The sequence below is a fragment of the Ctenocephalides felis genome, unplaced genomic scaffold, assembly GCF_003426905.1.
Source record: "Ctenocephalides felis isolate EL2017-DRISC unplaced genomic scaffold, ASM342690v1 CF-g0.4_SCAFFOLD_01886, whole genome shotgun sequence".
NCBI lineage: Eukaryota > Metazoa > Arthropoda > Insecta > Siphonaptera > Pulicidae > Ctenocephalides > Ctenocephalides felis.
The window spans coordinates 6,180,678-6,194,363 of record NW_020538040.1 but is presented as its reverse complement, the minus strand read 5'-3'; the positions used below and the strand labels follow the sequence as shown (position 1 = coordinate 6,194,363).

At 29.5% G+C, this 13,686-nt stretch overlaps 2 protein-coding genes and 1 non-coding gene across 3 annotated transcripts in view; 2 read left to right on the top strand and 1 right to left on the bottom strand.

Moving 5' to 3' along the window:
• The window catches only part of LOC113378579 (gustatory and odorant receptor 24-like), a gene marked incomplete at its 5' end in the record, with an annotated part of 15,093 nt that extends 14,270 nt beyond the window's left edge, over nucleotides 1–823 (bottom strand). The window contains 1 exon segment of the mRNA XM_026619123.1: nucleotides 799–823. Coding sequence (XP_026474908.1) covers nucleotides 799–823 — 25 coding nt within the window.
• Nucleotides 824–2,450: 1,627 nt separating this feature from the next.
• Nucleotides 2,451–7,755, top strand: LOC113378577 (gustatory and odorant receptor 24-like). The gene is made up of 6 exons (XM_026619121.1): nucleotides 2,451–2,510; nucleotides 2,762–2,875; nucleotides 3,109–3,116; nucleotides 5,254–5,581; nucleotides 7,402–7,563; nucleotides 7,639–7,755. Exons 1-6 carry the CDS (start codon nucleotides 2,451–2,453, stop codon nucleotides 7,753–7,755), a joined length of 789 nt encoding a protein of 262 aa, XP_026474906.1.
• Nucleotides 7,756–11,172: 3,417 nt separating this feature from the next.
• Nucleotides 11,173–11,244, top strand: Trnap-cgg. The gene has a single exon. It is a non-coding gene; the product is annotated as a tRNA-Pro (tRNA).
• The last annotated feature ends 2,442 nt before the right edge of the window (nucleotides 11,245–13,686 follow it).

Below are 13,686 nucleotides of genomic sequence, written 5' to 3'. Positions count from 1 at the left end.
TCCTGGTTCCCATGATGTGGCTAGAAACCAGAAAAATCGCTCAGGTCTTGAACGGTGGTCAGACTTGAGGTAACTAATAGTATATATCATATTATGTGCCTTAGGACAAGTTACTGGTTTAGTAGAGATAATAAAAGGTAGTAAAAAAAGGACTCTACTGACGAACAAACTAAAATTAGAGACAAAAGTGACTCTGCTGATGAACAAACTGAAAATAAACGTAAAATAGGACTCTACTGACGAGCAAATTGTTTAAAAAATAAGCAATCGCAGATAAGCACTGAGACAAGAAAACTTTACTGATATATAAACTAATATAAGAAAAGAAAAATGACTCTACTGACGAGAAAACTAAGAGAGAAACTAAAAAAGAAACTCTACTAACTAAAAAGCGACTCTACTGACGAGCAAATTGATATAAAGAGACAAAAAAGGTTTCTACTGACGAGCAAATTGATATAAAAGACTAAAAAGAACTCTACTGACAAGAAAATGGATATAAAAGGCAGAAAAGAACTTTACTGATGAGGAAGTTGATATAAAGAACAAAAAAGGACTCAACTAACAAGCAAATTAATATAAAAGACAAAAAAGGACTCTACTGACAAGCAAACAAAAATAATAAACAATAAAGGACTTTATTGACGAGCAAATTGATATAAAAGACAGAAAAGAACTACTGACGAGCAAATAGATATCAAAAAACAAAAAATGGCTCTACTGACACGCAGATTAATATAAAGAACAAATGACTTTATTGTCGAGCGAACAAAAATAAGAAACAAAAAAGGACTCTACTGACAAAGAAATTTAATAAAAAATACGAAAAAAGACTCTACTGACAAGCAAACTGAAATAAAAATGACTCTACTGGTGAGCCAATTAATATAAAGAAAAACTCTACTGATGAGCAAACGAGAATAAAAAACGAAAGAGAACTGTACTGTCGTCTAGAAAATTGATATAAAAGACTAAAAAGGACTCTACTGACTGGCAAACTAATATATAAATAGAAAAGAACCCTATTGTCGAGCAAATTGATATGAAAGACAAAAAAGGACTCTACTGACAAGCAACTAAAATATAAAATAAAAAAGAACTCTAATGACAAGCAAATTGATATAAAAGACAAAAAATGACTCTACTGACGAGCAAATTAATATAAGGACTGAAAAAGACTTTGCTGACAAGCAAATTAATATAAAAACCAAAAAGGACTCTACTGTCTAGCAAACATTACATCGAAAAAGAGATTCTACTAATAAGCAAACAAAAAATAACGAGGAAAAGGAACTCTACTGACGAGCAATTTTAATATAACACATTAAAAAATCTTTACTGACGAGCAAATTGATATAAAAGACAAAAAGGACTCTACTGACCAGAAAATTGATATAAAAGACAAAAAAGCAAACAAATTGGATTCTACTGAGGATCACAACATGATTAAAATAGGACTCTACTGAAAAACAAAAAAGGACTCTATTGACAATCAAAATAAAATAGAAGACAAAAGGACTCTACTGACGAGCACCGATTTGAAGAATAACAAAATAGACTCTACTGACGACCAAAGTGAAATAAGAACAAAAACACTTAAACAAGCTGAAAATACAGTAAGAAGAAGAAGGGACTCTACTGACGCCCAAACTGCAAGGAGTTGGCAACAGAATTTTACTGACAAGGAAAGCAAAAAAACAAGAGTGAAAAGAAACTCTACTAATGAGCAGACAAAACAATGCCTGGACAGACAACAATAAAAGAAAAAGGGACTCCTTTGATGAACAAAGTAAAAAAAATAGTGCTATTTATGTTTTCCTTAAGACACATTCATTTTTGGCATATAAAAGAATTTTATTTTATCCTACTCTAATAGTATTATAAGAGAGTTTATTCGCTATTAGATTCATCAAACATAAAAGTACCTTATGCAAAAAATCGAGAAGGTGACATAACCTCAAAATAACCAAATATAATTAATTCCTGCTCGCTATCTAATCATACTGTGAAATATGACAGAACAAATCTATCTGATGTAAAGTTATTATATAAATTATTAATTTAGCGTAATATCGTCTCATGAAATAACGTTGTCATGGCAATGCAATCTTATGCTTGTTTATTCACAGTGAAACTGAAAAAATGTCTATCTAGTTGCTGTGCTATCAGGCGTATTTTACTTATAAACAATCGCGAGAAAGGAAGAATGTTATGATAACGGAATCTTCAAACATTCTTCCTTGCTTGTTTATATGTAAAATACGCCTGATCGCACAGCAAACAGATAGACATTTTCACAGTTTTCACTACCAATTGCCCCATTAATCACTTAATTCGTGTTACTGTTAATATTAATCTATTTTTAGTTGTGTTACCAGAGAGTGTCCGGAAAAGTGTTACCTATCAAAATGCACAGCAAGTCGCTCTTCATATCGATTTTGATACCGATAATGTCGACAATGTCGGTAGTGGTGACGCACGTCACCATGGTCGAATTTCACGTATTCCAGGTAATAACAGATAAATATCATATTCACTAAAATAATTTTTCAACACCAAATGGCATTTTTTCCCTGCAACTCCAAAGTCTTTGCAAAACTTTAAATTCTTCATTACATCAATACAAGTAAAATGTATTTTGAATCATTCAAATCGGATGATCCGTTCTCTCAAAAACTCGATTACCTTTTTTGCACAGTAGCTCCGAAATGTTTGGACCTGTCTTTCAAATATTAAATTTCTAATCTATTTTTTTATCCAGGTGATTCCTTACTGTTTTTTGGATACTTTAACCTACATGTTGGGCGCTTATTGGTACCTAATGTGTGGCGTCATCGGCGAAACCGCCACCGAGGTCGCTGAAGACTTTCAAGTGGTAAGAGATGGTTGTAAACTCGGATAAGCTTTTTGTCTTAAGACATAATATAAAAGCACCTTACAAAATAATAAAAACTTGTTTTAAGAGTCCCGTTTTAATATTGTTTTAGTTTGCACTTTAGTAGAGTTTAATATTAATTGTTTTGTATTTTGGTTTAGTAAAAACTATTTGTTTACTAGTAGAGTTCCATTTTATCATGTTGCATTTCTTCTTACTTACTCTTATTTCAGTTCAGCTCGTCAGTAGAGACCTTTTCTTAATCACTTTTTTTTCTTTTTTTCTTGTTTTTGTTCGTTCGTCGGTAAAGTTCTCTTAATTATCTTTTGTCAAAAATTCATTTGCTCGTCGGTAGAGTTCTCGTTATTATTGTTTTTCGAAAATCCGTTTGCTTGTCAGTAGAGTTCTATTTTTACCTAAATTGCTAGTCAGTAGAGTTTCTTTTGTGTTTTAATTTACTTTTCTTCTTAGTAGAGTCCTTTTTTATTTGCTTCTTTAGCTTGCTCGTCAGTAAAATACCGTTTTCTATTTTATGTTTTAGTTTACTCATCAGTAGAATCCGTTTTTTTTATTCTCGATCAGTTTGTTCGTTAGTATAGCAATTTTTTTTATTTTTTTTTATTTTTTTTTATTTTCTCACTCGGTTTGCTCGTCAGTAGAGTCTCTTTTTCATTTTCTTCTCTTTATATTTTCTGTCTCAGTTTGCTCGTCAGTAGTGTCCTTTTTTATTGCCTTTCTTAAGTAGCGTGTCAGTAGAGTCCCTGTTTTATTTCTTATTCAGTCAGTAGAGTTCCTTGTTTTCCGAATTTAGTTAAAACATTAGTAGAGTCCGTTTTATTCATAACGTCTTCAATAAAAAAGAGCTCCTTTTTTAATATTTCATTAGTATTTTTTCCAAGTCCAAGTTCGATTTGCTCATCAGTAGAGTCCCTTCTGCTTTAACATCCAATAATAATAATAACTAGTTGGTATTGGTATTTAGTCATGAGGCAAGTTACATGAACTTCTCGAAATGTGTACATAATCGACTTAATCAATAATAAACAAATTAATTTATGAGTAATTAGAAGTATTCCGAGAAAATATATTACACATAATTGAACACGAACAAACACTTTGACTCGCAGTATTTTCTAAAAGCAAATGTTCACAAATCAATAATTTTAATAATTGAACCGGTTTCCGTAGGATTTTAATGGTTTAGTATGTTCGAGACCAAGTACACTATCGTTATACCAACTAAATCATCTAATTTTATTTTTAACATACGTCAAAAGGCTTCTCATTTTCTCAAACTTTGATGAATTTTTAAAAAGAAATTACTTGTCGTAAGGCCGTAAATTTTTAGTTCTATAAGACCATGATATATATCGCCAAAAAAAGTTCCATAAAAATCGGCTTCAATTTTTTTTTCCAACAGTTAATTACAAGAAAACGGCTCAGTAGATTTTTATCTAAATCTAATCAGTATCATTCCCAACTAAAATCTTCCGAACAATTTTTGATTTTTTTAAATCGGTTCGGTAGTTTTATGTAAGTGGATGAAAAGTTTAACACTTTTTTTTCAAATTACAAAGAAACGGCTCGGCAGATTGTCTCATAAATAGTCCTCATTGAGATACATCAAATGGTTTTTAAATTTCTGAAATCGGTTCAGGCGTTTTTGAGAAAACGTCGATCAAAAATCTAACTTTGACAAATGCCAAAAAAACAATACCAATTTTTGCAAACTTTGAAGAATTTTCAAAATTAAACGGCTTGTCGTAGGGCCGTCATATTTTAGTATGATCTATAAGACTATAGTATCTACCGTCAAAAAAAATCATAAAAATCGTCATTTTTTTTTTTTTAAACTTTATTAAAAGAAAACGGCTCGGCCGATCGTAATAACTAAAAACTAATCAGCACGATTCCCAATCAATATCTTTCGAACGGTTTTTGAATTTTCAAAATCGATTCAGAATTGCGGGCTAAAACGTGCACGAAAGAGTTTTCACTTTTCTGCGATTTATAAAGAAACGGCTTGGCCGATCGTCGCACAAAACAATAGTTCTCGTCGAGATACATCGAATGGCTTTTAAATTTTAGAAATCGGCCGAGAAAACGTCGATTTACGGCAAAAAATCTGTTCACACATACACACACATACACACACACACATACTATTTCCAAATTTGGTCTCATTCGATTCAGAATGGCTTGAAACGTTCAGGAGAAAACATAAAATTAGCGAATCGGATTTTTTGATGAAAATATAAACTTCTCCTTCGGGAAGTTAATAATAAAAAGAATTCTACTAACGAGTAAATTCGGAAATTATTAGTGAAGTGTTCTTTCATATGCACTGTCCTTCAGTTACTTTCTAGTCGCGCCTAAAGAAGTTTTACTTCAAAACAAAATATATCCTTTACTATTCTTTTCCCACAGGCTCTCCGTCACATAGGCCCCGCCGCCCTCGTGGCCGACTACCGCGGCCTCTGGCTGCGCCTCAGCAGGATGACCCGAGACACAGGCCTGGCAACCTGCTACACATTTACATTCATCAACCTCTATCTGTTCCTGATCATAACACTGTCGATCTACGGACTTATGTCGAAGATAAACGACGGATTCGGCACTAAAGACATCGGACTGGCCCTTACCGCCTGCTGCAGCGTCTGCCTGCTGTTTTTCATATGCGATGAAGCTCATTATGCATCTAGCAATGTAAGTAGAGTAAAGGACTCATTTGTGTATTTTAAGGGCCGATTCTGCCTTATAATAGACCAATGTTATGGCAAGGCCATGTTACACTTCCATACATTATGCTAATATATAATATATTATATTTTAATATTGTCTTAACTCACAAGTGAATTATAATATTTAGCGAATGACAGTCTTCATTTGTTTTCAATGCCAAACAATGTCTCAATTTTTTTCAATGTCAAACAATGCTAAGCGGTATTCTGTAATTGTTTCTATTTATTTCTACAATCTAACTACATTTGTATGATTCAAAAAATCCTAAAAAAATCCCTTAACAAACTTCAGAAAGATTTATCAAAATCCGAAAAATCGTTTACGATAAGTATAATTTTATGCATCGTTACAGAAAAATTGTATATATATATATATATATATATATATATAAATATATAAGAATCATACTGTCAAAATGTCCATGTGGTTGCTAGGCATTCAGGCGTATTACATGTAAACTGCAACGTCACTAGTATGTTATGAAGCTGAGCCAGAAACATCCTGTTATCTAAGATCGTTCTATTGACATTTGTGCGGTTTCTAGGTTAGGTTTTCTATCCGACAATCTGAGAAATACGCCTGACTGCACCGCAACCGCATGGCTTTTGTCAAAATTTAGTTAGGAAAGTTCTTCATAACATAACCTTGCCATAACACTTGTCTGTTATGCGGCAGAATTGGTCCATTAAATGCATTTTTATTTTGCCTTAAGGCAAGCTGCATGAACTTTTCGATACGAAGAGTCACTTTGTTAGTTTGTTTCTTAGTTTGCGAGTTTTTTTAAATAATATTCGTTCTTATTTTGCTCGTCAGTAAGTTCCCTTTTTTAGTTTGCACGTCAGTAGAGTCCCTTTTTATTTTCTTCCTCGATTTGATCGTCAGTAGAGTCCCTTTTTAGTTTTTTCGTCAGTACAGTCCGTTTTTTATTTTTTTTCTCTGTTTGATCGTCAGTAGAGTCACTTCCTTAGTTTGCACGTCAGTGTAGTCCCTTCTTTAGTTTGCACGTCAGTAGAGTCCATTTTTCATTTTCTTTCTCAATTTGTTCATCAGTAGAGTCTCACTTGGCTCGTAGGTAGAGTCTATTTTTAATATCATTATCGCATCTTGCTTATCAGTAGAGTCACTTTTCATATAGTTTTTATTTTTTTATCATTGGAAGAATCATATGTTATTTTATTAGTGTTGCCATATGAGATAAAATATATGGACGAGAACAGCTATTACACTTATAGTAACATTTTGTACCGTTTTTGTATTTTGCTCGTCAGTAGAGTCCTTTTTTGTCTTTTATTACAGTTTACTCGTCAGTAGAGCCCATTTTTTATACCGTTTCTGTCCATAGAGTCTTTATTTATTTGTTATTTAAGTTTGCTAGTCAGTAGAGTCTCTTCTTAATTTTCTTTGTATTTGTCAGTAGAGTCCTTTTGTCCTTTTTATCAGTAGAGTCTCTTTTTATTTACTTCTTTAGTTTCTTCGTTAGTCTCATTTGTGTCTTATTTCAGTTTGCTTGTCATTAAAGTCTGATTATAATTTTAACTCATTTCTGCAATTTGTTCGCTAGTAGAATTCATTTCTTATATCGTGTTTGTATTTTGCTTGTCAGTAGAGTCCATTTTGTCTTATATTTTAATTTGATCGCCAGTATAGTCCCTTTTCTCTTTTATTTCAGTTTGCTTTGTCAGTAGTATTTTAAGTCACTATTTAGTAGAGTCCCCTTCTTTTCTTTCAGTTTGCTCGTCAGTAGAGTCCTCTTTCATAATTTTTTTATATAATTATTCTTTAAGGTTCAAACAAATTTCCAAAAAAAGCTCCTAATGGTCAACTTGTCCTGGATGAACATCGCTGGCCAAACGGAGGTCCATCAGTTCCTAAGGGCCACGGAAATGAACCCGTCGAATATCAGTTTGGGCGGATTTTTCTACGTCAACCGAAACTTATTCAAATCGGTAAAAATAATAAATATATATATATATATATATATATATTATAATTATTATTTATAATTGTTTTTGTTATAATAGTTATTAGCGACCATGGTGACCTATCTGGTGGTTCTTCTGCAGTTCCAAATCAGCATTCCGACAGAATTGGGGGTTCCGGTTGACGAAAACACTACTATGAGTTCTAATATAAATTAATTAATATCATTATAACTAATGTATTTTTTTGTTGTAGATGGTATTTGAATTAAAAGTTATCTAGTTTAAATGTTTTTTAAAATCTTTAACGCCATATTTGACAGTTTTGATTCTATATTTGACAGTTTCGACTGTCAGAAATGCTTCAGACTCCATATTTGACAGTTTTGACAGGGTAAAAAATCGAAATCTTTGAAGTCAAATAGTTATTACTTAATAATTGTATCCTTATGTTGTAGTTTAAATATTTAAATTAAATTCTATCCTTATCATGATGTTTGTTTACTATTTATTGCTAATTGTTAACTTCACATTTAACATTAACCCCTGCGCCATATTTGACAGTCAAGTGTCAACATGTTTGAACTGTCAATAAATTTGCGACACACTTCACAATTGAAGACAATTACGCCATATTTGACAGTTGGACACAAGCTTTATTTTAAAACTAATAAAAACGAATATCACTTTTGCCTGTAATCTAATTTGTCCAAATTAAACCTTGAACCTTGATTACAAGACCAAAGCTCGTACAACTGAAAAACAAACAATTTCTAAATAATAATGAATAAATCAATTTTGAATTTGAGTTTCCTTCAAATAAGTCACGTGTTATTCATGCGCCATGTTTGACAGTTTTGACAGTTCATACATTTAAATATCAATAAAATCAAAGTAAAAATCAAGTAAAAATAAAAATATAAATAATTAAATATTTGAATTTATGAGAAATAACAATTAAACATTTAAATTTATCATATTATTTTTATGTTAAGAAAAAATCTTGTATTAGTAATCTTTTACCTTTTATATTATTTTTATCTTATGCATTCTCAAGACCAAAGTATGAATCCCAATGAAAGATCTAAATATATTTCTTTAATAGTATTATTTACTGCATCGGTTTAATTTAATTTTATTTATTCTATTATTAAATTTCTATGTTTCTATTACCTTTTATGCTACTTAATAAAATTTGCAAAATATTCCGACAAACACAAATCGAAATTACAAAGTTGACCTCAAGAAGCCCTTATTAGGAATTAGAAAATTGAAAGTAGCAGAAACCTTGACAATTTTCACACAAAGCACATTATTTATATATTTATATATATATATATATATATATATATATGTATATATATAAATATATATATATATATATATATATGTATATATCTCCTTTTCAAATGTGATCAGAATCAGTTTTACGACTTTTACAATTTATTTCACGCTTTAAGTTAACGATTAATTTTTAATTAACAATCATCGAGTGTTTAATTTAATTTCAATTAAACTGAATAAAACAAATTAAAAATTTTATTACCATTTTGTGGCAAGAATTGACAGCAAGAAAGAGTTGTGCCTCTTTCATAGACAAAAATGAACAAAATTAAAACAAATTAAGGAACAAAATTTTACTTTAAATGAATTTTATACGATTGTTGGGTTGTTAGTTAGTTATATGTTATCATTATTTTTTATGCGTTTATGAAAAAAATTGCAATAATATAGTTTCAACAATTATTTACGAAAAAAACAGTCTGGCAGATCTTTACAAACTAATTATTAGCGTCATCATTGACAGATTTTTTTTTTATCGGTTTTGGAAGATATTATGTTATATATAATATATATTGATAATATAATGAGATTTTAACACAAAAGCCCTATACATATTGCATATATACAATATATTATATGTCCTACCTACGATTTTATCGCTAACCACATCTATTGTGTCCCACGCGAAACACGGCCGATGACGCCATAAATTATTCTGACGTAATTGGATAACAGTCAAGTGCATAATTTATATATATATATATATATATATATATAAATATATTAGCAAAGACTAATAAATTTATTTAAAAATTTATATTACAATCTACACGTTTCGGATAGCTCGATAATCCTAGTCTTCATTCAGTGGAAACTAAAAATAAAATTTAGAAACTAAAACAATTGAATTAAAAAATATTATAAAGAGTCAAAAGTACATACTTTTAGTTAATGTGGAAAACAGAAAATTCAGAAATACATGGACCCCTTTTTTAAAATCCATTTTGCTATTTAATTTGCTCGTCAGTAGAGTCCTTTTTTTAAATCTATTTTGCTCGTCAGTAGAGTCCTTTTATAAAATCTATTTTGCAGTTCCGGATTTTGCTCGTCAGTAGAGTCCTTTTTTTTAAACTCATCATGCTATTTAATTTGCTCGTCAGTAGAGTCTTTTTTTAAAATCCATTTTTCTATTTAATTTGCTCGTCAGTAGAGTCTCTTTTTTAAATCTATTCTGCTATTCAAGTTGCTCGACAGTGGAATTTAAACTCGTTATGCTATTTAATTTGATCGTAAGTAGAGTCCCTGTTTTTAAAATCCATTTTACAGTTCTATATGTTACTTTGTTTTAACTATTTTTGTTTATGAATTTAAGTTTGCTCATCAGTAGAGTTCAGTTTTAATTTTCAAGATGATTTTATTTCAAGAAAATTTGCTCGTCAGTAGAGTCTTTTCCGAAATTTTAAAAAATCAAAATAAACTTACTTATAAAAAACGTCTTATCACTTCAAATTGTCATAGTGACATAAAATAAAAAAAACAAAACAAAAAATCAAAATTTCTATAATATCACGGATTTTAAAACTTTTAAAACAATAACCTCATTTATACTTTCAATATTTTTACAATTTTAAACAAAATTATCACAAATCCTGAAATAAAATCTATTTTATTAATTTTCAACCCTCAGTGCTCGAGTATTTCCAACACACACGACACAAGGTAACGACCATTATAAATGATAATAAAATAATTATATAAAATGATTATAAATGAATAAATGATTATAAAAAACAAAATAAATAAGAAAAAATCGTTCAAAAATGACAAATTTAAAGTGTTGAATAAGTTGTACACTAGTGCCGCATTAATGAATATTCATTTATCATTAGCACTCGTATTAATTTTTTGTTACAATTTATTTTTGTTAATCAAGACTTTAAATGTCTTATTTACAAAATTGATATGAGCAAAAAAAATATAAAAATACAAAAAAATGCAATAAATTGAATAGAAAATGAAAAAAAAAAGTTAAAATAAAAATAAAATGATAACAGTAATGCAACTCATATTAACGAAATCAAATTCTGTAAATAACAAAAAAGTACTGAAAAATACTTAAAATAATTTTATATTTTGTACTATTTGTTTCTTATTTCAAAAATTAATTATTATTTACATCTCTTCTAACTAGTACATTTTTAAGCAATAATTAGTTCAAAACTCAAAAAACTTTAATAATTTTCTACCCTCAGTGTTCGAGTATTTCTAACACTCGTACATTAAGCCAACGCATAGTATCTCAACGCACGTTCTAGAAGTAACCGTTCGATATTATGCACAAGTCGATACGATGGCTCGTTGGTCTAGGGGTATGATTCTCGCTTCGGGTGCGAGAGGTCCCGGGTTCAAATCCCGGACGAGCCCGATTGAAAAATATTTTATTTTTTTGCAAAATTTATTTGATAATTAACTAATTAATTAGTTTTATTAATTAGTAGTTGCAATTTGCGATCTTAACTCGCACACTAAAGGTAAAAAATAAATAATTAAATAAGTTTTGTGAGCAAATCTTATACTACTTAATATACACTTCTTTAACAAAATTTATTAATAAATTACTAATATTTATTAATTAGTTAGGTTTTATTGGTTTTTAACTATTTAATTAGATTTGTTAATTAGTTGTTGCAATTTGCGAACTTAACTCGCACACTAAAGGTTTAAAATAGTATTAAATAAGTTTTTGTGAGCAAATCTATCTTACTACTTAATATACACTTCTTTAACAAAATTCATTAATAAATTACTAATATTTATTAATTAGTTACGTTTTATTGGTTTTTAACTATTTAATTAGATTTGTTAATTAATGGTCGCAATTTGCGAACTTAACTCGCACACTAAAGGTAAAAAATAGTATTAAATAAGTTTTTGTGAGCAAATCTTACTGCTTAATATACACTTCTTTAACAAAGTTATTAATAAATTGCTAATACTTATTGATTAGTTAGGTTTTAATGGTTTTTAACTATTTAATTAAACTTGTTAATTAGTCGTTGCAATTTGCGTAATGTTTTTTTTTTTTAATTTCAATAATTATTACAACTGTTAAATTATTAACATCTAGTAATATTGATAAATAATAACATAAATTTAAATAAATAAGAGTGCAAAGGATAAAATTTACATGAAAATAATATCCGTAATATGATTTGATATAAAATATAAGCAAATAGTAATAAAAATTAAATTAATAAATATTATAAATAAAATTTTTTAATACTGTAATTAAAGATTTAGATAACCATCAGATCTGTTTTTTGGTCTCTTATAAGCTACTTAAAAACTTCTTTGAGAATTTGTTTTGCCAAAAAAAAATCCGATTTGCTAATTTTGTTTTTTCTTGGACGTTTCAAGTCATTCTGATTCGAATGAGACCAACAATTAGAACCAAAATGTGTGTATACAATTTTAAATAAATAAAACTTGTATACAGAATTTAAAGCCAAATAAAACTTTATACATAACAGTATTATTAAAAATCATTAAAAATAAAATTAGAAACATACTAAAATATTAATAACATTTATTAACTTCCCGTAGAGTAGTTATAGTAATGAGCCGAAAATCAAAAATGCAAATTTTTGCATTTCTCGACGTTTTGAATGTTTCTGAACATTTTTAAGGAAAGAGAGAAGAAACTAAATGGATGTGTGTGTGTGTTTGTGTGTGTGTTTTGTATGTCCGCATTTTTTCGTCCAAGTTTTTGGGCGCACGGATCAACCGATTTGAATGGTTTGAAAAACATTCGTTCCCTACTGATAAGGAAATGTGCTGATTAGTTTTTGGCAAAGGCAGGTCCAGCCGTTACGGAGATACGGAGCAAAGATTGCAGAAAATACAAATCGAGTTTTTGAGAGAACCGAGTATCGGATTAGAATGATCTAAAAAACATTCAATTTGTAATGATTGGAAGAAGATGCGATTAGTTTTTGGCAAAGGCAGGTCCCGCTGTTTTGGAGATACAGAGCTAAATGTGCAAGAAATGGCAGTTTTTGAATGAACTAAGCGTCCGATTTGAATGATCTAAAAAATTTACTGCTTGTTTCAATAAAATAATTGCTTTTGGAAAAAAAAATTTCTAATTTCTTTTGTAATTTTCGGGTTAAAAATTAAAAAAATTACCCAGGATGAGCACAGTCTAAGCGCCAATCTGGTACAAATGTTTACCCAAATGCGTTTAGACTGCTTAGGTACCGGAGCACTATTCCAATTTTGTGAAAACTATTGTAAAATGTGAAAATGCCGCTAAGCCAAGAACAGCATAAGTGAAAATGTCGCACAGAATTATTTGCAAATGCGTTTAGACTGTGACTATCCGGGAGCACTTTTTCAATTTTGTGTAAAATTAGGCAACTATTTTTTTATGTATTTGAATTCGAAATGAATGACGATCGTTAATGTTCTGGAGATAAATTGATTTAAAATTTATGATTTACATTTGATTTGCTCAGACATAACAAACAAGATAGCAAAAATCATGAAAGTTACAGTATTTGTAATAATATATTTGAAAACGTTTAAAATTTCTCGAATATTTCATTACGGTACGGGAAGTTCCAGCAATTTGCCTTGAGGCACGATACCATTCACCACTAGTTAATAATTTTATATGAGTATTTTGTATACTTAGTGCATGTACTAAAGTTAACCATATGGTATTTATACAAGGCATAGAAATCGTTTTAAGTTTGAGTAATTAATTATCGTGCATTGTGAGTAATATATATATTTGCATACATTTATATATATATATATATATATATATATATATATATTTAATATTATAAGAGAGCAAACGAACGG

What these genes read in the sequence shown, in the direction of transcription:
- LOC113378577 (XM_026619121.1), top strand. Translation starts at nt 2,451, where the DNA reads ATGTCGACAATGTCGGTAGTGGTGACGCACGTCACCATGGTCGAATTT. An exon ending in TCGAATTTCACGTATTCCAG is followed by an intron (nt 2,511 to 2,761) that starts GTAATAACAGAT and finishes TTTTTTATCCAG; the next exon opens with GTGATTCCTTACTGTTTTTT. An exon ending in CTCATTATGCATCTAGCAAT is followed by an intron (nt 5,582 to 7,401) that starts GTAAGTAGAGTA and finishes TTATTCTTTAAG; the next exon opens with GTTCAAACAAATTTCCAAAA.